Source organism: Oncorhynchus keta, chromosome 13 (assembly GCF_023373465.1).
Source record: "Oncorhynchus keta strain PuntledgeMale-10-30-2019 chromosome 13, Oket_V2, whole genome shotgun sequence".
In the NCBI taxonomy this organism is placed as follows: domain Eukaryota; kingdom Metazoa; phylum Chordata; class Actinopteri; order Salmoniformes; family Salmonidae; genus Oncorhynchus; species Oncorhynchus keta.
The window spans coordinates 46,029,713-46,055,898 of NC_068433.1; the positions used below are offsets into that span (position 1 = coordinate 46,029,713).

At 45.4% G+C, this 26,186-nt stretch overlaps 4 protein-coding genes, 1 long non-coding RNA gene and 1 pseudogene across 11 annotated transcripts; 2 read left to right on the forward strand and 4 right to left on the reverse strand.

The window, feature by feature from the left end:
• Window positions 1-518: 518 nt before the first annotated feature.
• Window positions 519-2,981, reverse strand: LOC127906815 (uncharacterized). Its single transcript, XM_052460301.1, has 2 exons — window positions 1,633-2,981; window positions 519-1,100 (listed from the first exon to the last, which is right to left on the reverse strand). Exon 1 carries the CDS (start codon window positions 2,825-2,827, stop codon window positions 2,120-2,122), a length of 708 nt encoding a protein of 235 aa, XP_052316261.1. The 5' UTR covers window positions 2,828-2,981; the 3' UTR covers window positions 519-1,100; window positions 1,633-2,119.
• A 328-nt stretch (window positions 2,982-3,309) lies between these two features.
• LOC118392667 (thioredoxin reductase 1, cytoplasmic-like) lies at window positions 3,310-5,210 on the reverse strand. The gene is made up of 4 exons (XM_035784708.2): window positions 5,189-5,210; window positions 4,671-4,827; window positions 4,430-4,540; window positions 3,310-4,231 (listed from the first exon to the last, which is right to left on the reverse strand). The coding sequence occupies exons 2-4, from the start codon at window positions 4,767-4,769 to the stop codon at window positions 4,193-4,195; spliced, it is 249 nt and encodes an 82-aa protein (XP_035640601.1). The 5' UTR covers window positions 4,770-4,827; window positions 5,189-5,210; the 3' UTR covers window positions 3,310-4,192.
• A 14-nt stretch (window positions 5,211-5,224) lies between these two features.
• Window positions 5,225-10,915, reverse strand: LOC118392668 (uncharacterized). Of its 4 annotated transcripts, none has more exons than XR_008062924.1 (5): window positions 10,844-10,915; window positions 7,774-7,891; window positions 7,397-7,529; window positions 6,476-6,775; window positions 5,225-6,126 (listed from the first exon to the last, which is right to left on the reverse strand). It is a non-coding gene; the product is annotated as an uncharacterized LOC118392668 (long non-coding RNA). The 4 variants fall into 4 exon arrangements; XR_008062923.1 differs by having other exon boundaries at window positions 5,225-5,414; window positions 5,984-6,126; window positions 7,397-7,891; XR_004827423.2 differs by having other exon boundaries at window positions 5,225-5,760; window positions 5,984-6,126; window positions 7,397-7,891.
• Window positions 9,551-12,806, forward strand: LOC118392419 (nuclear transcription factor Y subunit beta-like). Of its 4 annotated transcripts, none has more exons than XM_035784398.2 (7): window positions 9,551-9,715; window positions 10,309-10,405; window positions 10,886-11,025; window positions 11,508-11,705; window positions 11,830-11,908; window positions 12,096-12,175; window positions 12,279-12,806. In XM_035784398.2, exons 2-7 carry the CDS (start codon window positions 10,309-10,311, stop codon window positions 12,309-12,311), a joined length of 627 nt encoding a protein of 208 aa, XP_035640291.1. In that variant the 5' UTR covers window positions 9,551-9,715; the 3' UTR covers window positions 12,312-12,806. The 4 variants fall into 4 exon arrangements, with proteins under 4 accessions (XP_035640291.1, XP_035640294.1, XP_035640293.1 ...); XM_035784401.2 differs by having other exon boundaries at window positions 9,553-9,715; window positions 10,886-11,016; XM_035784400.2 differs by lacking the exon at window positions 9,551-9,715 and adding an exon at window positions 9,734-10,018.
• Window positions 12,807-13,038: 232 nt separating this feature from the next.
• On the forward strand, window positions 13,039-16,397 carry LOC118392421 (zinc finger protein RFP-like). The gene is made up of 2 exons (XM_035784403.1): window positions 13,039-13,206; window positions 14,438-16,397. The coding sequence occupies exon 2, from the start codon at window positions 14,440-14,442 to the stop codon at window positions 16,081-16,083; it is 1,644 nt and encodes a 547-aa protein (XP_035640296.1). The 5' UTR covers window positions 13,039-13,206; window positions 14,438-14,439; the 3' UTR covers window positions 16,084-16,397.
• Window positions 16,398-16,559: 162 nt separating this feature from the next.
• LOC118392575 (histidine ammonia-lyase-like) lies at window positions 16,560-19,532 on the reverse strand (annotated as a pseudogene).
• Window positions 19,533-26,186: the final 6,654 nt, after the last annotated feature.

Consider the following 26,186-nt stretch of genomic DNA (forward strand, 5'->3'; position numbering starts at 1 on the left):
TGTAGACTGGTGTACTTTCCCTTTATTGGTACATCAGTCTCAGTCTCTGAATGCTCAATGTGTCTGCATAAGGAATAAACAGCACGTTTGTCTAGAGGACAAGCTGTACTGTAAGCAGTAATATAACATGTCTTCCTCAAGCAGAACTAATAGTTAGTGAAGCATGCCTCTACAATGTTCCACGGGGACATACCGGTGATTATGGGCTGACAGATAAAAAAGTGTCTGCATTAAAGAGAGAGATGCAGGGAGGGGGGTTCTCTATCATTCTAGGTGTTGTTGCCTTTTGCCCCTTGTCTCTCCTCCCATTAGTATGGGAGACCTTATTAATGATCCCTGTGAATATTCATCAAAGTGTTTAAGTCAGTCACTATGTCCTGCAGAACTGAGACAGAGAGAATGACAAAATGGAGATAGAGAGGGAGAGAGAAAAAGACAGAGAGATTGTAGTCTTAGGTTACCCGGGGGGACCTAGTGAGAACCACTTACCTTCATTAAAAGTAAGAGCATTTTATTTATTCATATTTCTTAACTCTGATAATACTTTAATCTCGATCTGTTCATTACATTACGGCACTTAAATCCCTTCAGTCCATAGGTACAGAACCCTGCATAAAAGCATGAACTGTGTTTCTACAGTATTTAAATGCTCAAACAGGGCTTTATCGCTACTCAGCAGCCATTAAACTGTCATTACAATCACTGACAGTTTAAAAGTCAGTACAATCACAGACTCATGAGTATTCATATGGGCTGCAGAGTTCACAGCTGAAAGGTGTCAGAGGTGCCTCCGCAAGTTAATATCAAAGTTTGGTTAATTAATATGGCAAAAGAAAGAGTTTAAAAGAGAAGAAAAAAAAACATGAAGTGACCCTAGTGTCTAGGGCCAGCAGCTGCAGTGTCAGTCCCCGCCCACCTGTCAACCAGGCTCCGGACTCAGATGTCATTGGACGGTTGATAGCTGCCCTGCTGCCCGTCACTCAACAATGAGGATGTTCTGACAGGCAACCGCGATTGAGAGCAGGGGGCTAACGTCAGGAGTTCCCTCTGACCATCATGGTATCAGTGACACGCTGAGTTACTGTCAGGTTGGTCAACACCTGAGGGAGAGACACACAATTAATAACAATTTAACAACACAGACTCAACATCCTTTCAAGAGAGAGAAAACGTGTGTGTGCGAAGTTCAGACAGTTTCCAAACAAAAACCCACCCCACCCAGCACTACTGTTATAAAACCTCTGTGAGCCATTAATGTGCCACATCACACTTCTCAAACCCCATCTTCCCTGCTCAGTTGGAAACTAAAGTTTTCTACAAACTCCACTAAACTGTTTATTGAAGTCTCAAGAAAGTTTTCAAAGTGTCAGGAGAGTGAAAAGCAGCCCAGCAGAACATTGGGCTGAGGGCTCCATCCTGTATTAGTTTATAGGAAATGGACTGTGTGTGATGTGGTTTGTAATGTAAGTCTATGAATAATTCACACAGGGAGCATTAGCAGCAAGAAAACCATCAGAGACAGTTGATCTGGGACCGCTGGACTTTTGATAATGTACGGCGGCCATTTTGTGCCAGATTGTTCACCATACTTTAGTTATTGCAATGGAGAGGTAAAGAAACTGGCGTACTGACCTGGGCACAAACAGGGTGGAGTCTCACGGGGGTGTCCAGCTGAGCCACAGCAAAGCCCTGGAACACGTCCCCTGTGCGCGGCCCCATCACATGGAGACCTACCACATTTTTTATTTTATTTTTTTATTTCACCTTTATTTAACCAGGTAGGCTAGTTGAGAACAAGTTCTCATTTGCAACTGCGACCTGGCCAAGATAAAGCATAGCAGTGTGAACAGACAACACAGAGTTACACATGGAGTAAACAATTAGCAAGTCAATAACACAGTAGAAAAAATGGGCAGTCTATATACAATGTGTGCAAAAGGCATGAGGTAGGCGAATAATACAATTTTGCAGATTAACACTGGAGTGATAAATGATCAGATGGTCATGTACAGGTAGAGATATTGGTGTGCAAAAGAGCAGGAAAGTAAATAAATAAAAACAGTATAAAAACAGTATGGGAATGAGGTAGGTGAAAATGGGTGAGCTATTTACCTATAGACTATGTACAGCTGCAGCGATTGGTTAGCTGCTCGGATAGCTGATGTTTGAAGTTGGTGAGGGAGATAAAAGTCTCCAACTTCAGCGATTTTTGCAATTCGTTCCAGTCACAGGCAGCAGAGTACTGGGACGAAAGGCGGCCAAATGAGGTGTTGGCTTTAGGGATGATTAGTGAGATACACCTGCTGGAGCGCGTGCTACGGATGGGTGTTGCTATCGTGACCAGTGAACTGAGATAAGGCGGAGCTTTACCTAGCATGGACTTGTAGATGACCTGGAGCCAGTGGGTCTGGCGACGGATATGTAGTGAGGGCCAGCCGACTAGAGCATACAGGTCGCAGTGGTGGGTGGTATAAGGTGCTTTAGTGACAAAACGGATGGCACTGTGATAGACTGCATCCAGTTTGCTGAGTAGAGTGTTGGAAGCCATTTTGTAGATGACATCGCCGAAGTCGAGGATCGGTAGGATAGTCAGTTTTACTAGGGTAAGCTTGGCAGCGTGAGTGAAGGAGGCTTTGTTGCGGAATAGAAAGCCGACTCTTGATTTGAGTTTTGATTGGAGATGTTTGATGTCAGTCTGGAAGGAGAGTTTGCAGTCTAGCCAGACACTTAGGTACTTATAGATGTCCACATATTCAAGGTCGGAACCATCCAGGGTGGTGATGCTAGTCGGGCATGCGGGTGCAGGCAGCGATCGGTTGAAAAGCATGCATTTGGTTTTACTCGCGTTTAAGAGCAGTTGGAGGCCACGGAAGGAGTGCTGTATGGCATTGAAGCTCGTTTGGAGGTTTGATAGCACAGTGTCCAATGACGGGCCGAAAGTATATAGAATGGTGTCGTCTGCGTAGAGGTGGATCAGGGAATCGCCGCAGCAAGAGCAACATCATTGATATATACAGAGAAAAGAGTCGGCCCGAGAATTGAACCCTGTGGCACCCCCATAGAGACTGCCAGAGGACCGGACAGCATGCCCTCCGATTTGACACACTGAACTCTGTCTGCAAAGTAATTGGTGAACCAGGCAAGGCAGTCATCCGAAAAACCGAGGCTGTTGAGTCTGCCGATAAGAATATGGTGATTGACAGAGTCGAAAGCCTTGGCGAGGTCGATGAAGACGGCTGTCTTTTATCGATGGTGGTTGTGATATCGTTTAGTACCTTGAGTGTGGCTGAGGTGCACCCGTGACACAGCGGAGAAGGTACGGTGGGATTCGAGATGGTCAGTGACCTGTTTGTTGACTTGGCTTTCGAAGACCTTAGATAGGCAGGGCAGGATGGATATAGGTCTATAGCAGTTTGGGTCCAGGGTGTCTCCCCCTTTGAAGAGGGGGATGACTGCGGCAGCTTTCCAATCCTTGGGGATCCTTGGGGATCTCAGACGATATGAAAGAGAGGTTGAACAGGCTGGTTGAACAGGCTGGTAATAGGGGTTGCGACAATGGCGGCAGATAGTTTCAGAAATAGCGGGTCCAGATTGTCAAGCCCAGCTGATTTGTACGGGTCCAGGTTTTGCAGTTCTTTCAGAACATCTGCTATCTGGATTTGGGTAAAGGAGAACCTGGAGAGGCTTGGGTGAGGAACTACGGGGGGGGCGGAGCTGTTGGCCGAGGTTGGAGTAGCCAGGCGGAAGGCATGGCCAGCCGTTGAGAAGTGCTTATTGAAGTTTTCGATAATCATGGATTTATCGGTGGAGACCGTGTTTCCTAGCCTCAGTGCAGTGGGCAGCTGGGAGGAGGTGCTCTTGTTCTCCATGGACTTCACAGTGTCCCAGAACTTTTGGAGTTGGAGCTACAGGATGCAAACTTCTGCCTGAAGAAGCTGGCCTTAGCTTTCCTGACTGACTGCGTGTATTGGTTCCTGACTTCCCTGAACAGTTGCATATCACGGGGCTATTCGATGCTATTGCAGTCCGCCACAGGATGTTTTTGTGCTGGTCGAGGGCAGTCAGGTCTGGAGTGAACCAGGGGCTGTATCTGTTCTTGGTTCTGCATTTTTTGAACGGAGCATGCTTATCTAAAATGGTGAGGAAGTTACTTTTAAAGAATGACCATGCATCCTCAACTGACGGGATGAGGTCAATGTCCTTCCAGGATACCCGGGCCAGGTCGATGCTCCTGTGGAGGTGACAGAACACACACATACTCACATACTGTACGTGTTGGTTACGCATGCTATACATCGTCCAATGAAATGCTTTCTTGCAGGTTCTTTCTCGACAATGCAAACAACAATAAGAAATAATAAAGGACATCAGACATAGAATGCATAACTACTGCGTGTGTGTCGTATGTTGTGTGTGTGCGCATGTGTACCTCCACATTGTCCTCTCCAAACTTGAGAATGGCGTTCTCCTCTGACAGCCCACAGGTAGAATAGTACTCCATGGGAGGGAACATCACCGTGGGGACGTTACTGTAGTCACACTGGGAATGAGAACACACATACATACACACACTAACTGTCACACCAGTCCCTTAATTAATTAACCTATAGGTAAGAAAAACCTTCATCTAAATGTAATCCTAGTCTTAACCCCAGTCCCTGTCTCCGTACCGTTGTACTGTGCCCTCCGTAGAGCCTGGGGGCCAGGAGTCGTCCTGCCTGCATGGAGAGGGCTGTGGTCAATGGACGACCCTCCTGTACCGCCCCCATTGCATACACATATCCCACACTGCTCTGCTCCTTCTCATTCACAGAGATCTTGCCAGTCCTGCTGGATGGAGCCATAAATGCACACACACATATGAATTTGTCATCCAAACAAACAGAAAGAAGTGTAAAAAGCAGGATGGTCACATTGTAGTCACTCCTGATTGTATTTAACCCCAACATGGTCAAGACCAATGTCACTGGTACAGGTGTCTCTTCCTACAGCCAGCAGTACCTGCTAACACACATATGTTATTAAATGTTATTAAAACTGGCTTGTTATAATGCAAAACTAATAGTGTGGCAAGTTAGCGACTGTGTGGCTCAGTAGTCAGTGCATATATTTTTCGGTGCCCACTGGGCACCTGTGGTTTAAAATGTAGATGTAAAACCCACAACCCTTGCGTTGCAAGCAACTGTACCTTAGTAAGTGTGATGGAGGAACTTGACCCCCACTGTGGACCAGCATGTGGTTCTCGATTTTCTGCAGCCTTTTGTGGTCGAACCCAGGTACCAGGTGTGACCGCACCAGGACGGTGACCTCTAACCCCAGACCAGACAGGAAGCCAGCACACTCCAGTCCCTCACTGGATCCCCCCACAACCAGGGTCCGCCCAGAGGAGTGGGGACAGAGAGAACAAGTCATCACTGGGGAAGAGAGTGGGAGAGAAATGAGAGTGAGAGGACCGTTGGTAGAGATGTTCCTTCTATGTTTGTGGTGTGTGTGTGTGTGTGTGTGTGTGTGTGTGTGTGTGTGTGTGTGTGTGTGTGTGTGTGTGTGTGTGTGTGTGTGTGTGTGTGTGTGTGTGTGTGTGTGTGTGTGTGTGTGTGTGTGTGTGTGTGTGTGTGTGTGTGTGTTTGTCTGCATGCTAAACTGGTGATGCAGTGCTCTCTGTCTCCAGGTATGATCAGGTATTGTTTCCTGTCCCCCACGGCAATGACGAGTGTCTCTGCTGGCTGTGTGATAGGTCCTCCTCACGTTGACATCTGTTGCCTGATTGGATAACAGCCACAGAGTGACATGACACCACTGACCAGAGCCGTTACTATTGAAATCCCATGAGGAAACACAGAGAATCCTTGCTTGAAGTCCCCTATCCAAACTGCTTCCTCATGCTTAGCTGTACACAACACCAACCACCACCCTGTTCAACTGTCCAGACCTCCTTCTACTCCCATTATTCTCACCTGTCCAGAAGCCTCTCCCCCATGCTGACCTGTACAGTGTGTGGCTCCAGTATCTCTCCAAGGGCGTTCAGGTAGGTGACGTCACTGTCCCTCAGCTCCCTCCTCAGCTCGAAGCTCACAGACTTCACATGTTGTTGTACCGCCTCCACCATTTCACCCCAGCCATGGGACACTACAGACCATAATAACACACAGCAACAGACCATATGAACACATAGCAACACAAACATCTAATCAACGACTAGCATTTAAACTCTGGATAGGACGCAAATAACTAAAGATAACATTTGACGGAATGATAACTAACACACACATTCAATATTGATTCAATGGAACAAAATACATATTTAGACTATAATGGAACTAATGCCCCAAATACATATCATGCACTGTAACTGATGCCCCAAATACATATCATGCACTGTAACTGATGCCCCAAATACATATCATGCACTGTAACTGATGCCCCAAATACATATCATGCACTGTAACTGATGCCCCAGACCCTCTCCAACTCTCACCCTGTTCCTCAAAAAAAGCCGTACTACCGGGCATCCTGGATGGCTTTTCCCAGTGGAGAGGCTTGGTGCAGGAGGTTCCTGGGAATACTGCCTACGTTCACACTGGAACCAGCTAGACCTGGCGGACAGCGAAAGTCAATAACCACTCACAAAATTACATTATGTTATAAAGGAATAAGCAATATGGTGAAAACACTGTCTGCATCACACAACCCCATTTAATGACTTTAGGGGTGGGAGCCACCAAGTCAAGGACCAGCACCCTCCTCCCAAACCAGCACCCTCTCTCTCAGCAGCTTCCTGAAAGAGAAAAGGGGGGAAAGAAAGGGGGAATACAGACAGAGAAGTGGGTGAGGGGTGTCAGTCGGATAAAGTAAAATCCCACACCCCAAGTTCCTTCCTCTCATTTTCAGTTACCTCTGGATTTCAGAATATAACAGCTAATGCCATTAGCATAAAATCAATTTATATGATAATTATCACAGTATGCTTGGGCACACCGTGAGCATTGGCCAGATCAGATGACTGCTGATGAAACAGGTTAGTGTGTGTAGGCTGGCTCACAGCCAATTGGGGTTAACACAGCTTTATGCAGGTTGACTACAGGTAGAGAGATGGAATATCTGACATTTGAAGAGGGTTGCAAATCCCAGAAAGGAGAAAAAGAGATTCAAACAGACATAGAGGGATCGAGATAGAAAGATCATTAAGAAAAACTGCAGGGGAGAATGGATTAAACTCAAATAATTGTTATTAATGAGTTTCTCTGAATTTGAAACTGAATTAAAATAACAATTCCTCACAAAAAAAGAGCAAGACTAGAAGGGAAGGTGAGACAGATCCATAGAGGGTAGATCAGTGACAGACAGGAAGAGACACAGACAGACAGCACTGAGGTGTTGAGTAGTAGTAGTGACCCACCTTGGCCACAGCCAGGCCTCCAGACCCCCCTCCAATGACCAGCAGGTCATAGTCATACTGTCCACAGGGCAGCCTGGTTTGATCCATGTCTCTCTGCCGCAAGACAGACCAGTCTCTTGTGTGCTCCTCAGACCTAGGAGGAGAGACTGCTGGGGTTGGAAAGAAAACCTACAGGAAGGTAGAGTAGCTCTCCAGAAACTAGGTTGAAGAGCCCTGATATACACATGCTATATAACCACAGAGACTCAAAACAGTCCTAATTGTAAACAGACACAGGGTTGGATCTTGGCCACTCTCTGAGCTATAACCAGTCCAGGCTGGAATGGGTCTGGACTGGAGAGATATAACCCTGTCCTCAGTGGGACAAGCTTAGTCACCCTACATTGATGCTCCAATATGGGATTTGTTGCTGATGAGCTTGCCATACGTCTTTGATCTGGACGCACAGAGCAGTCAGGGGATGTCTGTGGCAGTCAGGTCCTCCACCCCATATGCCTATAGGAGAGAGGGTAGAGACAGAGAGAGAGTATTAGGGTCCATACTTGGTACAGAGACAGAGAGAGAGAGAGTATTAGGGTCCATACTAGGTACAAACGGTACAATGGTCTTTGCTTCTGCTGATGCAAATGCAAATGTTTGTTGAAAAATGCCATAACTTGTATTTTTACACCCCTTCAATATGTTTCACTCTGAGACCACATGCCGATCTAATTCCAACCCACTATGGATCAGACATGGAGATATTGAAATGTGTGTGGACATAAAAGGATGTTTTTCTATTGCAATAGAAGAGCTCCTATAACAATATCTGAAAGGTTGCAAAAACCTATGTGGACACAACATAATTCTCGTTTCCACACTGCCTGCACCAACTTTGATAGAAACACCCGTAGACTGAAATGTTAAATCCTTTTAAAGATGATTTTTTTAAGAGAGCATAATGTCTTTCAAATTCAGAGTGAAATGAGGTGACACATTTTCTCAGGGTTTATTGGAGGAATTATACATGTGGTGTGCTAATATTCACCCAGAGAGACAAAGAAGCACACTTCAAAGAAGTCTCGTTGTGCTCAAGGTCGAGATTTAGCCTAATTTCCTTCTCTAATGGAAATATCAAACAGCTAATGCTTACTGTATGACTAGTATGGACCCTAATACTCACTCTCTGTCTCTGTACCTAGTATGGACCCTAATACTCTCACTCTGTCTCTGTAGTTTATGATATTATGTTAATCAATTCGACTGGGACTCGTGAAGTATACAGTTCAGCACTGCCTCATTTAAATGTATGTTGGTGCAATGTAGCCACCTGGTGGATAAAATCAGAGCTGCACATTTTCTTTTTGAGTCAGAGTGAACGTCATACCACAGAATTTCATTACCATCTTTGATTACACTTTTGATTATCAATAAATAAATAATATTGGATGGGTCAATATCATTTTTTTAATAATCTGATTTCGTAGAGAAACAGGATCCAAAGAGAAGCATACAATATGAATTTACCAACACGTAAATAAATTCAATAAAATATGAGTCCCACCAACGGAAAGTGTTGTTGGAAAGTTCTATCAAGCATATTCTATCCTTCTAGATGACTCTGGAAGGAGTAAGTTATAGCGGTCAACTTTTCCAAATAGTTTCGCTGAAATTTCTGACTCGACGGACAGCGAGTGTGCCGATTTTGGATTACTGTCAGAGGGACAGTACACAAACGCATGCGCAAAAGGTACTGCGCTGATGTTCACTCGTGGTGATAACAGGCAAACGCATGGATATGAATATCACTGTAATAATGTGAATACACAATAATATATTCAATCATCAGTAAGTATGTTAAATGCAATACAATTTTGCACTAGGTCTGCTATGTAATGAAAACACCCTGTTCTTATATATATATATATATATATATGTTACCCCCTTTTTCCTCCCTAATTTCGTGGTATCCAATTGTTAGTAGTTACTGTCTTGTCTCATCGCTTCAACTCCCTTACGGACTCGGGACCATAACAGACATACTGCATGATGACATCACCATTACATTGTATTAGTCAAAGCTTTCTTTAATAAAACAATAAAATGGTAAGAAATACACACACAGAAAGGGAGGGTCGCTCTTGAGTAGAACAGCTTACTAGGTGTACATTTTAGTGGAGGGTGACACTTTGACAGAACGGCCGCCTGGCGGTCGGGGGAGGTGGTGCACTGTATTTTTGGAGGACGCGTAGCTCCGCGCTGGGACTGGTTCTTTTGCAGCCATTTTCTGTCCAACCAACGGCCGTTTTGAGAAGGTAACCAACCAGGGCTTCATTGCAGGTTTGTGCCTGGCTCCGGCCAATGATTGTTAACCAATTCCTCGTTAGCTCGAATGGAAATGTCCGTCTCTGACTAATTTGTATTTGTTGCGTTTAGGATTTTGAGAGTAGGAAGTGTAGTCAAAATTATTAATTAGCTTCATATCATGCCATGTCCCCCCTGCCTCAGGTTTCGACACAAAGAACAGGCAGAGCGGTCTTGCAACGAGACAACCAATGTGGCTACAGGATAACGTTAAATTGTACCCAGGAATCCAGAGCGGTTTCGTTGCAACAATAATCGTTGATTAGTCAATCAACATGTGTGAGGGTCAAATGGCTACCTAACTAAAGCTATTGCTTCATTTTGTCGACATTATATTTCGAATGAAACATTTGCTAGCTACGGTTAGCTTGCTAGCGTCCCATTTAGCAAACAACCATTCACTTGGTCAGCGAAATTAAACTAATTCGGTAGACATGCTAGCTAACCGTTTTCTAGCAACCTAACCTGGCTAGTTAGCTAAACTAGACACGGTTTAGCTAGCTAGCCAGTCAACAGTAAGTGCCTTTCAACAATTCAGCTATTTGAGCAAACCATGTCCTTTGCTCCAGATGGAAGAAGACCGTTCCACCACCGACGCCTCCCAGCTAACGTTAGGTATCTCTGGAGAATACATGTCAGGAGGATATGTGCTCCAGTCTCAAGATGGTAAGAGACATCAGCTGATAAATTCAATTCTCATTGGGGAACCGGGTGTATTATGAATTGAATATGCCCCAAATCAAAATGTATTGTAGTGTCATTATGTTTTATTTAACTGGACAAGTGAGTTAAACATTCTTATTTACAATGACGGCCTACCAAAACGCCTAAGGGCTTCAGCGGGGACGGGGCTGGGATTTAAATAAAACATAGGACAAAACACACATCACGACAAGAGACGCAACAACAGTGCACAAATCGAGACCTAGGACAACAATATAGCAAGGTAGCAACACAACATGGTAGCAGCACAAAACATGGTACAAACATTATTGGGCACAGACAACCGCACAAAGGGCAAGAAGGCAGAGACATTACATCATTGCCAAGCAACCACAGCTACATTATCACTTTCTCTACATCTCAATGCAACAGTGTCAGTACCTACTGATCCATGTTTTCCACATAATAATGCGTGTGATGAAGATGATGGAGAGGAGAGTCTGAACGACCATGATGACGGGGGCATGAAAGAGAACTTCCGGGAGCAGGACATCTACCTCCCCATCGCTAACGTGGCACGCATAATGAAGAACGGCATCCCACAGACCGGGAAGGTAACCATGGTGTGTGTGTGTGTGTAGGCTGTGTGAGAGCAAGACTGGTGTCGTATTCATAAATGCACACCATTGTAAAATGTTTAGTAACAGAAAAAACATTTTCTTATTGGACAAGTTCAGCTAGTCCATCTTAATCACCTGTGCATATTTTTGGCTATCCTCTTTAAATACCGGCTCTCTTTCCGATTCGTTCTCATATTTACCTCGTAGCCGATTCTTTACTCCCTTACCTTTATTCTTCGGCATATTCCCAAATGAACAGGCTTTGTTAAATCAGTCCTGTTTTGTCCGTATCGAATTGAGTGTTATAAAAATGGAATGAGAACCAATCTGTGACTATGTCACACACTAACAAAGTTAGCAAGCTTGTTAGCTTAGCTTTCAGTCTGTTTTTTTCCCCCTGTTTGGTGCCAAGTGAATAAGACCCACAAACATTCTTCTCATTTTATTCCTCTGTCCTAAATTGTGTGTGTGTGTGTGTCTCACAGATAGCGAAAGACGCCAAGGAGTGTGTGCAGGAGTGTGTGAGCGAGTTCATCAGCTTTATCACGTCGGAGGCCAGTGAGCGCTGCCACCAGGAGAAAAGAAAGACCATCAACGGAGAGGACATCCTGTTTGCCATGTCAACCCTGGGATTCGACATGTACTTGGAGCCTCTCAAACTCTACCTGCAGAAGTTCAGAGAGGTACGACTAAACACACTTCTTCTGCTCTGACAGTTAGTCTCTCACACAATCCCAAGTGTCCATGAACAAACACACAATCGCACATCACATGTTATTTAATCTCTCACAATGTGTTGTTTCCTAGGCAATGAAGGGGGAGAAGGGAATCCCAGGTGTGTCGGTGGGAGAGGGCCTGGGGGAGGAGCTTACAGACGATAGCTTCAGTAAGTGGTTCAGAACTGTTCCCAATTTTGTCATCTCATACTAAAGTAGAGGCTTTACAGTCATGCATACATAAGTAATGCCTGCATACATTTTACAATGTCGCTTTGGATAAAAGCGTCTGCTAAATGGCATATTATAGTCTTGTGCTGTGGACGGTTTTGTAACGTCCTCTTCCCTCCATTCCAGCGAATCAACTGCCAGCCGGAATAATAACGGCCGACGGCCAACAGCAGAACGTCATGGTGTACACCACCTCATATCAACAGGTAAGTGGCATCATATCAACAGACGAGTGACATTTGAACCAGAACTAGACCATTACGACATATCCATGACTGTTCTCTCCATTGCCCCTGTCTGCTCCTGTAGATTCCTGGCGTGCAGCAGATCCAGTTCTCATGACGAGGCCTAGCTCCTGCTCTGACCGTGGCGGCCATCGACCGCACAGACACAGGACTGAAGGCTAACCATAGGCTGAGTGTATGACCCCACTGTCAAAAGGTCAAAGGCAATCGTCAGATGGACGGGAGGTCTTGGAAGGGGCGCTGTTATGGGTGGGAAGGGATGTGGTGGTTGACAACCCTGTCATGTAAATGTACAAGTCTGTTCTCTAAATGTAGTATGTAGTCATGAGGTGCCACAAGGTTTGGAGTGCAGCTTTCAACCAGGTTGGGATACTTGATTTTTAATGCTATTCGGACCACTTAGTTTGTTTTTGTACATTGATTGTTTTATGCAGGTTTGGGAGGAATGGGAAGTTCTTTATTTGTTGCCCACTCTTCTTTGAACCATGAGGAGAGGTGCCCTTAATGTCAGCTCTTTTCTAAGTGAATAAACTAGTACCATGTGCTTTAATGTGACTTAAATCCTTTGAATAAAAATCCAAATGACCCAATACCTTCTGGTTGTCATCGACCTCTTTACACACATCTGAATGATTACACCAATTTTATCATAGCGACTAATAACCAGGGGTGAAAGTAGATTTAATTTCTTCCCGGTACGGGATGTCAATTAACTGTTTTAATCAAGATGACAATTCAAAAGAATCAGTTACAGTTTAGCTGTGTAAAGGGTTAACTGTTCCAGGAAGAGAATCACACAGCAGTATCTGGTGGGGAGGAGCATCACTATCGTCACTTTGTTGAACTGAAACTGAAGTAGAGAGACGTACAGTATATTGTTTACGGGACCAAACTCTCCAGCACTTCAGAAATCTACATGTTCAGGTTATACGCTTACTCTCCTACCCTTTGACACCAAGGACAGAGAAATTATCCACAAACATACTGTACAGGTGAGAAGAGATTAAGAAATATTAAGTTGAAGATAAGCATTACATTATTTACACTGAACAAAAATATAAATGCAACAGTGTTGGTGCCATTTTTCATGAGCTGAAATATTTTAGATGTTCCATATGCACAAAAAGCTTATTTGATAAAACAGCATGATCATTACACAGGTGTAACTTGTTTGGGATAATAAAAAGCCACTCTAAAATGTGCAGTTTCGTCACAACACAATGGCACAGATGTCTCAAGTTGAGGGAGCAGGCAATTGGCATGCTAACTTGCAGGAATGCCGCCAGAGCTGTTGCCAGATAATTTTGTTGATTTCTCTACCATAAGCCGCCTCTGTCGTTTTAAAGAATTTGGCAGTACGTCCAACCATCCTCACAACCGCAGACCACGTGTGGGTGAGTGGTTTGCTGATGTCAATGTTGTGAAGAGTGCCCCATGGTGGAGGTGGGGTTATGCTATGGGCAGGCATAAGCTACGGACAACTAACACAATGGCAATTTGAATGCACAGGGATACCGTGACGAGATCCTGGGGCCCATTGTTGTGTCATTCATCAACTGCCATTAACTCATGTTCCAGCGTGATAATGCACAGCCCCATGTCATAAGGATCTATACACAATTCCTGGAAGCTGAAAATGTCCTAGTTCTTCCATGGCCTGTATACTCACCAGACATCAATTGAGCATGTTTGGGATGCTCTGGACCAACGTATATGACAGTGTGTTCCAGTTCCCTACAATATCCAGCAATTTCGCACAGCCATTGAAGAGTGGCACAACATTCCACAGGCCATAATCAACCGCCTGACCAACTCTATGCGAAGGAGATGTGTCGCGCTGCATGAGACAAATGGTGGCCACACCAGATACTGACTCTCATTCACACCCCTACCTGTGACCAACAGATGCATACCTGTATTCCCAGTCGTGAAATCCATAGATTAGGGGCTAATGCATTTATTTAAGTTGACTTATTTCCTTATATGAACTGTAACTCAGTAAAATCTTTGAAATTGTTGCATGTTGCATTTATATTTTTGTTCAGTGCATATGTTAAACATTGTATACGTTGGTTATGACTTTTATCTATGTTTTAACATGATGTATCAATATCAGTTACTATCATTCCATAAGGCAATGTTGACAACTTTAAAGCTTAAACTATCAAGAGCTGGCTGATTCCAGGAAATGGTTTATGGTTTCACCTTTGGTCTCTTGTCTAGATATGGCCACCTCCAGCAGTCTCCTGTCTGAAGAGCAGTTCCTGTGTTCTATCTGTCTGGATGTGTTCACTGAGCCAGTCTCTATTCCATGTGGACACAACTTCTGCAAGGCCTGTATCACAAAGTACTGGGATACCAGTGACCTGTGCCAGTGTCCCATGTGTAAAAATACATTTGATAAGAGACCAGATCTGTTCGTCAATACGTTCATTTCTGAGATGGCTGCTCAGTTCAGACAGACAGTTGAAGTGAAAACTACCAGCAGCCCCGACCAATGCTCTGCCATGATAGTAGAAGTGTCCTGTGACATCTGCACTGGGATGAAGGTCAAGGCCCTGAAGTCCTGTCTGGTGTGTCAGACCTCTTACTGTGAGACTCATCTGGAGCCTCATCAGAGAGTCGCAGCCTTAAAGAGACACAAGCTGATCAACCCTGTGGAGAACCTGGAAGACAGGATGTGTAAGAAACATGAGAGACCTCTAGAGCTGTTCTGTAGGAGTGACCAGACATGTCTTTGTGTCTTGTGCTTGAAAGCAGACCACATGACTCATGACACTGTCCTTCTAGAGGAAGAGTATGGAGAGAGGAAGGCTCAGTTGGGGAAGACTGAGGCAGAAGTGCAGCAGATGATCCAGGAGAGACTGAAGAAGGTTCAGGAGATCAAACACTCAGTAGATCTCAGCAAGAGAGAGGCAGAGAGAGAGATATCAGACAGTGTACAGGTCTTCACTGCTCTGGTTCGCTCCATTGAGAGAAGTCAGGCTGAGCTCATTGAGGTGATTGAGGAGAAGCTGAAAGCAACAGAGAGGCAGGCTGAAGGGCTCATTAAAGAGCTGGAGCAGGAAATCACTGAGCTTCAGAGGAGAAGCACTGAGGTGGAGCAGCTCTCACACACTGAGAACCACCTCCACCTCCTCCTCCTCCAGAGCTTCCCATTCCTCTGCACCCCTCCACCCACCAAGGACTGGTCTGAGATCAGTGTTCACAGTGATCTGTGTGTGGGCACTGTGAAGAGAGCTGTATCTCAACTGGAGGAGACACTGAATAAACAGATGGAGAAGCTGCCTGAAGTCAAGCTGAAGAGGATTCAGCAGTATGCAGTGGATGTGACTCTTGACCCTGATACAGCACATCCCAAACTCATCCTTTCTGAAGATGGGAAACAGGTGAGATATGGAGGCAAACAACTTAATAAACCTTATAATCCAAAGAGGTTTGACAGAGCTTTAAATGTCCTAGGAAAGGAGGGTTTCTCCTCTGGGAGATTTTACTATGAGGTGAATGTTCAGGTGAAAACTACATGGACTTTAGGAGTGGCCAGAGAGTCCATCAACAGGAAGGGGAAGATCACAAAGAGACCATTTAATGGATTCTGGGCTGTGGTCCTGAGGGATGAGTGTAAGTACTCCGCCTGTACATCCCCCCGTGTCCCCTTATACCTGAGAAAAAAGCCCCAGAAGGTGGGGGTGTTTGTGGATTATGAGGAGGGTCAGGTCTCCTTTTATGATGTGGAGGCCAGGTCTCTTATCTACTCTTTCACTGGCTGCACCTTCACTGAGAAACTCTATCCATTCCTTGGCCCTTGCAATGATAAAGGTGAATACTCTGTCCCTCTGATCATCTCTCCTGTCAATCACACAGACTGAGTTCTAAACTGAACTAAATGACCAGTACATTTAGTAAATGTAGAGTAATCATAGTCATAGTCATAGTCTTGTCATACACCAGGGAGAATATTTCACTGTAATGTAATTACTGGTTGTGGTTGTTTGGGTCCATCAGCCTTGTTAGATATAAGAACATCTCTCCAGGCTCATAAGGTATGATTCATATCTGGGAGTTACAGTACATTTCGGAGGATTATCCTGAGATAATATAAGCAATATGTTTGTTTTCTAAGCTCATTTATTGTTTGCACTGTATATCTCTAATAAACTTGAATCCTGCATTTGGAATCATATAGTAGAAGTAAGAAATACTTGAGTCATTTTTATAAAAATATCCTAGTCATCCAGTGGGAAAGCGGCAGCTCTACCCGGACTGAGCTAAAGGGTAGAGCTGCCGCTTTCAAGGTGCGGTACTCTAACCCGGAAGCTTACCCTGAAGCTTACAAGATATCCCGCTATGCCCTGCGATGAACCATCAAACAGGCAAAGCATCAATACAGGACTAAGATTGAATCATACTACAGTTTGCAGGGCTTGCAAATTTACAGACTACAAAGGGAAGCACAGCCGCCAGCTGCCCAGTGACACGAGCCTACCAGACAAGCTAAATCACTTCTATGCTCGCTTTGAGGCAAGCAACACTGAGGCATGCATGAGAGCATCAGTTGTTCCGGATGACTGTGTGATCATGCTCTCCGTAGCCGACATGAGTAAGACCTTTAAACAGGTCAACATACACAAGGCTGCGGGGCCAGACGGATTACCAGGACGTGGGCTCCAGGCATGTGCTGACCAACTGGCAGGTGTCTTCACTGACATTTTCAACATGTCCTTGATTGAGTCTGTAATACCAACATGTTTCAAGCAGACCACCATAGTCCATGAACACAAAGGCAACCTGCCTAAATGACTACAGACCCGTAGCACTCACATTCGTAGCCATGAAGTGCTTTGAAAGGCTGGTAATGGCTCACAACACCATTATCCCAGAAACCCTAGACCCACTCCAATTTGCATACCGCCCAAACAGATCCACAGATGATGCAATCTCTATTGCACTCCACACTGCCCTTTCCCACCTGAACAAAAGGAACACCTATGTCAGAATGCTGTTCATGGACTACAGCTCAGCGCTCAATACCATAGTACCCTCAAAGCTCATCACCAAGCTAAGGAACCTGGGACTAAACACCTCCATCTGCAACTGGATCCTGGACTTCCTGACAGGCCGCCCCCAGGTGGTGAGGGTAGGCAGCAACACATCTGCCAAGCTGATACTCAACACTGGAGCTCCCCAGGGGTGCGTGCTTAGTCCCCTCCTGTACTCCCTGTTCACCCACGACTGCATGGCCAGGCACGACTCCAACACCATCATTAAGTTTGCTGACGACACAACAGTGGTAGGCCTGATCACCGACAACGACGAGACAGCCTATAGGGAGGAGGTCAGAGACCTCAATGTAGCCAAGACTAAGGAGATGATTGTGGACTACAGGAAAAGGAGCACCAAGCACGTCCCCATTCTCATCGACGGGGCTGTAGTGGAGCAGGTTGAGAGCTTCAAATTCCTTGGTGTCCACATCAACAACAAACTAGATTGGTCCAAACACACCAAGACAGTCGTGAAGAGGGCACGACAAAGCCTATTCCCCCTCAGGAAACTAAAAAGATTTGGCATGGGTCCTGAGATCCTCAAAAGGTTCTACAGCCTCAACATCGAGAGCATCCTGGCCGGTTGCATCACTGCCTGGTACGGCAATTGCTCGGCCTCCGACCGCAAGGCACTTCAGAGGGTAGTGCGTACGGCCCTGTACATCACTGGGGCAAAGCTGCCTGCCATCCAGGACCTCTACACCAGGCGGTGTCAGAGGAAGGCCCTAAAAATTGTCAAAGACCCCAGTCATAGACTGTTCTCTCTACTATCGCATGGCAAGCGGTACCGGAGTGCCAAGTCTAGGACAAAAAGACTTCACAACAGTTTTTACCCCCAAGCCATAAGACTCCTGAACAGGTAACCAAATGGTTCCACAGGCTATTTGCATTGTGTGCTCCCCCAAAACCCTCTTTTATGCTGCTGCTACTCTCTGTTTATGTTATATGCATAGTCACATTAACAATACCGACATGTAAATACTACCTCAATAAGCCTGACTAACAGGTGTCTGTATAAAGCCTTGCTACTCTTTTTTTCAAATGTCATTTACTGTTATTTTATTTCTTTACTTACCCACACACACACACACACACACACACACACACACACACACACACACACACACACACACACACACACACACACACACACACACCAAGGGCGGCAGCAGTGCTGTGCGCAATCATGAAGCCAGAATTGAGACCTAGAGATAGTCTCACCTCGCTCTGCAAAAACCAGCTGGAGGAGAGTTAAGGTTTCATATTTGGGACAACATTATGAGTCTCTAATATAAGCTGTTTACAGGAAACCAAAGCCCATGTGGACTAGTTCAAGGGCTCCCCCTTGTGGTGAACTTATATAATCACAGGACGGGTCTAAAAGGAGATCAAAGAAAGACATGACGTCTTCAAGTAAATATAACAATGCAACTCAGTGGGAGGATACAGGGTTGTCAGTGGCACTGTTGAGCTCAGTGGAGAGGATGATCTTAACAAAGGCTATGGTGTCATTAGACACCCCATGAACCTACAAGAGAGGAGAGAGACACACAAACACGGGTACTCGGGTTAGTTCACTCCAGCCCCTCACTGCAGGGGCACCCGAGCACACACATTCTACCTATGGGAAACAGCAGAGGGTGTATGCATCTTGGACACGGTCACATGTCCTATGACTCTCTACAGGAAAACACAACAAAGGAAGTCAGAGACAGGAAACGACAAAGCAGCACTGTTAAAGTTTCCACCAAAGTAAACATCTTCGTTTGGACACAAAATGTTAAGAAGGATAAGAATTGAGTGTGTGTGTTTCTGTGTGTGTGTTTGGCCTGCCTGACTTTAGAAGACGTGAGAGTGGAGTAGAGAGCCTCAGAGCCACCTCTATCTGACCAGGGTGTGGCCTCACTGCATGGATGTCTGAAAGGGCAGAACAAACCAGTTCACAATGGAGTGGAACGGGTAACGTCTTATAGCATCAAAGCTCCAGCAGTGAATTCACTGTGTGTGTGTGTGTGTGTGTGTGACTGCTGTGGAAGGCCTTGGGGGTGCCCCTCAGGGCCTCCAGGCTGAGGGTAGCGATGATGTCAGCCTGCCTGGCCACGCCCACAGCTCGCTCCACTGCCTCCGCCGCCAGAGATGACATCATCTGAGTCCCGTTGATCAGACCGATGCTCTGCACGATAAAACACTTGTCCTCACTAGATCCTCAAAGACATCACTATCTACTGCGATTATATCCCAGATATGATATCATCTAACCCCAGTTATCAATAATCAGTATACAAGACTACTCAATCAATGCCTGATAGAAAAAATAACAAATAGTATAAACAGGAGAGTTCCTATTGCTACAGCTCTAACGCTGTGCCGCTTTAGGCTTCAGTACCAAAGGTGTGAGTCCATGACACCAGTACCTGGAAAAGGAGGAAAGAAAGAATAAAGGAGAGGAGAAAGAATAAGAAGGAAACGGGTTAGGGGCCTTAATGTTACATTTTATCTCTGTCATTCATCTCACAAAAACATGTTGGTAATCTGAGGTGTGTCTTTGGGTTGAGAGAGAGGGGTATTGTGGGTAACCCAACTGTTTTGGCGTGGTCCCAGCCGCATTGAGGCGACCACATCCTGCCCTCTCCCATAAGGCCCAGGGTGAGGTGGGCCAGGGGGGCCAGGTCTCCAGTAGCCCCTACCGTCCCCTTCTCTGGCACCCACGACAGGCAGGAGGCTGGGGGAGTAGAGGGAGAGATCCGTCACACACACACATACATACATATATATTTTTTTAAATGTTTGAATTAACACGTACGCGCACACACAAACACACACAAATGTATGAATGTATAAATAGATGAATTAATGACTTTTTATTTTCGTGTTAAATCACCAGTTGGCGGCCCATCCCTTAGGGATGAATTGACACAAACAAACAATACATGATACAACATTACAATGATTCACAGTGATAATTCTTCCGATGTTTTGCGCAGTGTGCACCACACGTGCACTCTCTCGTACACACGCATGGGAGCAGATACACACACACAAGCACACACACACAAGCACAATGTACCTGGACAGGACATGCATACACACACTCACACACATGCACAAACAGATTTCACGCTTGGCATTAGTAAGTCAAACTGATGAATCAGAATTTCTATTCATGTTGTTATTGTGAACTGGGTTTACCATTGAAGGCTTTGACCATAGCCTGGACCGTTTCCATGGAAACGCCACTGTACCCTTTGGCCAGAACATTGATCCTCAGAGCCAGTAGCATACGGGTCCTCTCTACACTCAATGGGGGGCCCACTCCTACACACGCACACACACACATGCACACACGCGCACACACACACGCGCACACACACACTGAAAAGTATTTCAATATGAACACCAGGGGTGCAATTTAGTCAAGGACAGCTCTGATCTGTCCCTTGGAAATAAAGGTATTATAATGACATACAGTGGGGCAAAAAAGTATTTAGTCAGCCACCAATTGTGCAAGTTCTCCCACTTAAAAAGATGAGAGAGGACTGTAATTTTCATCACAGGTACACTTCAACTATGACAGACAAAATTAGAAGAAAAAAATCCAGAAAATCACATTGTAGGACTTTTAATGAATTTATTTGCAAATTGTGGTGGAAAATAAGTATAGATACCATGATTTTTAAGTAATTAATTTGCATTTTATTGCATGACATGAGTATTTGATACATCAGAAAAGCAGAACTTAATATTTGGTACATAAATCTTTGTTTGCAATTACAGAGATCATATGTTTCCTGTAGTTCTTGACCAGGTTTGCACACACTGCAGCAGGGATTTTGGCCCACTCCTCCATACAGACCTTCTCCCGATCCTTCAGGTTTCGGGGCTGTCGCTGGGCAATACAGACTTTCAGCTCCCTCCAAAGATTTTCTATTGGGTTCAGGTCTGGAGACTGGCTAGGCCACTCCAGGACCTTGAGATGCTTCTTACGGAGCCACTCCTTAGTTGCCCTGGCTGTGTGTTTCGGGTCGTTGCCATGCTGGAAGACCCAGCCATGACCCATCTTCAATGCTCTTACTGAGGGAAGGAGGTTGTTGGCCCCATCCATCCTCCCCTCAATACGGTGCAGTCGTCCTGTCCCCTTTGCATTTGTATCTATAGGATGGTATCTATAGGATGGTATCTATGGGATGGTATCTATAGGATGGTATCTATGGGATGGTATCTATAGGATGGTATTATTAGCGTGAAGCGTGGTGGCGCTCTGAGCCAGATAATAGACGACTGCAGAATTCCAGAGACAACATTCCAGCAGCGGTGAACGGTCAATTAGAGTGAGAATTGGAGCAAGACACGGAGATACCACACACACACACACACACACACACACACACACACACACACACACACACACACACACACACACACACACACACACACACACACACAGGTCGTAGGAACATCTTGTGTGGGGGGTATAAGACAAAGCCTATTATCCCTGTAAGGGCTCAGACACACCAATAACATTTGCTGGCTGAGAGTACTTAGCACTTCTGAATGTAATTTGAGAACAGGGTGCGCACCAATTTTACATATGGAATCACGTGAAAAAGGAGAGTGGTCCCTAAAACACAGCGCGCTGAACGATAGGCAGACAAACGCTAGATCCACATTCTGTGCGGTGTGTGTGAGCCTTAATTTACAATTAAGAGTACATAATCTCCAATCCCATACAGGACAGTTGGTTCACTATCAGCTCAGGGCCATTGCTCTGGGTGTTACTAAATACTGGGACCACCACAGCTCCATCCATAGTAGACCCCCTAACTGAGATGCTGCCCTACACTAACCATTCCTCTGACCTCCCATCCCCCGCGGACTCTACTGTCCCTGTCTGAGCTTCATACTTCCACATGATTTGCAGGCCGATGGGTTAAAACCGCAGACAACCGTACGGCCATCTCTGCGTGAGGGAGGTGATGGGTGAGGAATGCATGGGGTAGGGCAAGGGGCAGGGGGAGATGGGAGATTAAACCTGAGAAGATCAATGCCAGGGAGAAGAGGGGGAGGAGAGGGAGAGTATGTAAGAGAGTGACCGGGGGGGGGCAGAGTGAGCAATGGTTGAAAGTGGTGTATGTGTGAGAGGGAGAGAGTGAAAGAAAAAGAGAGAAAGTGTGTGAGAATGTATTTGGGCTGGTCTGTCCTCATGTGTAGTTGGGTAGTGTACACAGTTGACAGCAGCTGTGCACCTGTCAACTGGAGAGACGGGGAGAGGAGAGAAAGAGGACATGACAGGCATTCCTTCACCACCGCTGCCATTCCTTAGCCATGCACCCAGCCCTGAGGCACTAACACACAGATAGCTAGCCTGGCAAGCTCCATAGCTACTGATAGGAAACCAGAGAAGGCTAACGCTGAAACAGTCTGGTGATATGACATCATGACTTTAAGTATGACTATAGTCTTCTATAGTGACCATGACTTCCTATGAATGACGCTAACATGGCCGTGTTCTAAATATTTCTGCGGTCATCTCCCCCCAGGGCCGCAGTGGCTCAGCCAGTCTTACCTTGGGCCCCCAGACTGGAAATGGTCTCTGTCAAGTACACTCCCACATGCTCCATTTCCTTCTATAGAAACGTAGGATCGCCCCTCCCTTTTCCCCGGGAAGCTCCCGTTGGCCACTTCCTGTGCCGCTCCCAGTCTGTGAATAAACAGAACATTTCGGTGTCTGTGTGTCTCACAACACTGCTTACACACACACACAAAACCACACACATCCTGACCCCCTTGCCATGTCTCCTCTCTGTGTCTGAGGAATTCTAATTCTGCATATCCACCTTTCAAACACACACGCACCAACCTCCACCCTTTCCCTTTCCCTGTTTTCTCCAGCTTCATCCCATCCAAGACATACTAAAAATAACAAGACTATATCCATCCCATCCATCACACAGTCAGAAGCCTAGTCCAGGCCTCTCCCCAAGACATGTGCAGAAACGTCCTCTCCTCAAGAATCTCAACCCAGAAAGGGAGCTTCATTGACAGTCAAATGGAGACCTGGTGTAGATCTGGCTGTCCTGTTTACTATCTGTCGTGTCAGTAGTGATGTTTGCATACAGTAGCACCTCCAGATAAGCCCTGGGGCTGTAGGGGTCATCTAATACCTCTTCAGCTTTGATAGCTTCCTCTCAGACCCCAGGTCTTGGAAATGTTCCATGGGACCCACAAAGATGTCACCCACCCCCAAACTACTAACCCAACTCCTCACCCCCAGATACCAACCCTTCACCCCACTACTCGCCACACGGGTCATCCTAAGTCACATCCTTACCTCCAGAAAGAGAGGAGGGTGAGCAATGTAGCGTTCAATAGTTAGAAACCAGCTAAAAACCTCCCTCGCACATTCTTATGTATACGAACAGGCAGAGATATCAGGAGCGGCTCCGGTTGGAACCAGGCTTCTGATAAGGAGGTGTGGAGTGTTCTGTGTCCTGTCACTGAGCCTGTAGTGTACCTCCTCCACACAACTACACTACGAGCTCACACACACACACACACACACACACACACACACACACACACACACACACTGTTGTCTATCAACAATGACAAGCCACCGGGGTCTGACAATCTGGATGGAAAATTACTGAGGATAATAGCGGACGATATTGCCACTCCTATTTGCCCATCTTCAATTTAAGCCTACCAGGTGTGTGAACTCAGGCCTGGAGGGAAGCAAAAGTCATTCGACCCAAGAATAGTAAAGCCCTCTTTACTGGCTCAAATAGCTGACCAATCAGCCTGTTACCAACCTTTAGTAAACTTCTGGAAAAACTGTGTTTGACCAGATACAATGCTATTTAGACAGTAAGCAAACTGACGACAGAATTTCAGCACGCTTATAGGGAAGGACACACTTACACAAATGACTGATGATCGGCTGTCTTGTTAGACTTCAGCGCAACTTTTGACATTATCGATCATAGTCTGCTGCTGTAAAAACGTATGTGTTATGGCTTCACACCCCCTGCTATAATGTGGATAAAGAGTTACTTACAAACTACCTGCCCTCCAGGACACCTACACCACCCAATGTCACGGGAAGACCAAAAAGATCATCAAGGACAACAACCACCCGAGCCACTGCCTGTTCACCCCGCTATCATCCAGAAGGCGAGGTCAGTACAGGTGCATCAAAGCTGGGACCAAGAGACTGATAAACAGCTTCTATCTCAAGGCCATCAGAATGTTAAACAGCCATCACTAACATAGAGTGGCTGCTGCCATCATACTGACTCATCTCTAGCCACTTTAGTAATGAAAAATTGATGTGATAAATGTATCACTAGCCACTTTAAACAATGCCACTTTATATAATGTTTACATACCCTACATTACTCATCTCATCTCATGTATATACTGTACTCTATACCATCTACTGCATCTTGCCTATGCCGTTCAGCCAACGCTCATTCATATATTTTTATGTACATATTCTTATTCATTCCTTTACACTTGTGTGCATAAGGTAGTTGTTGTGAAATTGTTAGCTTTGATTACTTGTTAGATATTACTGCACTGTCGGAACTAGAAGCACAAGCATTTCGCTACACTCGCATTGACATCTGCTAACCATGTGTATGTGACCAATAACATTTGATTTGATTTGTCTAACAGAACACAGAGGGTGTTCTTAAATGGAAGCCTCTCAAATATAATCCAGGTAGAATCAGGAATTCCCCAGTGTAGCTGGGGAAATGATATTTGTGAAACGTCCCTTTCTTCATATACCTAGTTTAAATTGCATGCAATCCTTCAGCTATATGTAAAGTCAATATGTAAAACCTATTGGATGAAGCACCAGCAGCTTTTTATACTTAGAAAGGCAGATACACACAGAAGAGTTACTCAATGTGTTTTAGCCAAAAAGGATGTGTTTACTGGTTCCAAGGGTGTGTGTTGTATAAAAGGTTGTGTTGCGGATATTTTAACAAATCGTTACATTCTTGTGTGTCAGGGTGTCTCCCCCTCCATACCAGCCCAGCTCTCCCCCTGACCTGCTCAGGCAGGGTGCAGTGGAGGTGGAATATGTTTTGGAGTACATAGGCCTCAGATGCTGTGGGGGGTGATGTACTAAAACAAAACTTCTTCCAACACATACCTCAGTCTCCCTGATGTTACCGCGGCAGAGGACACAGTGCCCAATTACAGGCTAAAATTCCTGTACTTGAAGTCTTCATCAAGTATGATTGTTTGATCACCTTCTTTGTGCTCTGGATGTAAATCAGGGGGGAGTTTCATCACTTTAGGATTGGAGACGTCCTAATGGAGATTGAATAGGGAAACATGTTGATGGAGAAGGTACCAAATGAATCCATTGTTGCTAAGCACCGTTTGCAAAATCTAATCTCGGTCAGTGTTTTAAAATGATCTCATTTTATGGGCTGATTCATTTCATTTCGTTTCTATCACCAGTGGATACTCAGTGTTAGTCGGTAACTGAATCAATGTTTTGTTTACTTAGTAAACCTGGGCAACAGTGTCCACCACAGCAGCCCATATTCACATGGTTCTACCTGGATCATTCACCATCAATACACTCAGATGTAACTAACCCCTGCCATAATAAACCAATCTGAAAAAAACAACCTGTGCTTCCAAACATGGAATTCGTCATATAAGGGAGGACCTGGCCTTCGACTTTCTGTGTTTGGTACCATGTGAGTCCAAGGAGGGGACTCACATGGTCGGGGTGTATGAGGGGAGCACTGTGGTTAAGTGGGGAGTTGGGACGTGGGAGATATTAATGTCGGTGAGGTAAGTGAGAGGGAGACCTAGAGGCACCTCCCACGGTGTCTCTCTGAAGAGACTGAGGAGGTCTAGGAAGATGGGGGGGGGTGTAGGGGATGAGGAGGAACGTAAGTGGGATGTAG

Excerpts from the sequence above, each read along its gene's own strand:
- LOC127906815 (XM_052460301.1), bottom strand. The coding sequence starts at position 2,827 with ATGCTTTTCAACCGATCGCTGCCTGCACCCGCATGCCCGACTAGCATC.
- LOC118392419 (XM_035784398.2), top strand. The coding sequence starts at position 10,309 with ATGGAAGAAGACCGTTCCACCACCGACGCCTCCCAGCTAACGTTAGGT. Across the intron at positions 11,909-12,095 it reads GCTTACAGACGATAGCTTCA|CGAATCAACTGCCAGCCGGA; the intron begins GTAAGTGGTTCA and ends CCTCCATTCCAG. Across the intron at positions 12,176-12,278 it reads ACACCACCTCATATCAACAG|ATTCCTGGCGTGCAGCAGAT; the intron begins GTAAGTGGCATC and ends CTGCTCCTGTAG.
- LOC118392667 (XM_035784708.2), bottom strand. The coding sequence starts at position 4,769 with ATGGGGGCGGTACAGGAGGGTCGTCCATTGACCACAGCCCTCTCCATG. Across the intron at positions 4,541-4,670 it reads ACGGAGGGCACAGTACAACG|TGTGACTACAGTAACGTCCC; the intron begins GTACGGAGACAG and ends TCTCATTCCCAG. Across the intron at positions 4,232-4,429 it reads TTGGAGAGGACAATGTGGAG|GAGCATCGACCTGGCCCGGG; the intron begins GTACACATGCGC and ends TCACCTCCACAG.
- LOC118392421 (XM_035784403.1), top strand. The coding sequence starts at position 14,440 with ATGGCCACCTCCAGCAGTCTCCTGTCTGAAGAGCAGTTCCTGTGTTCT.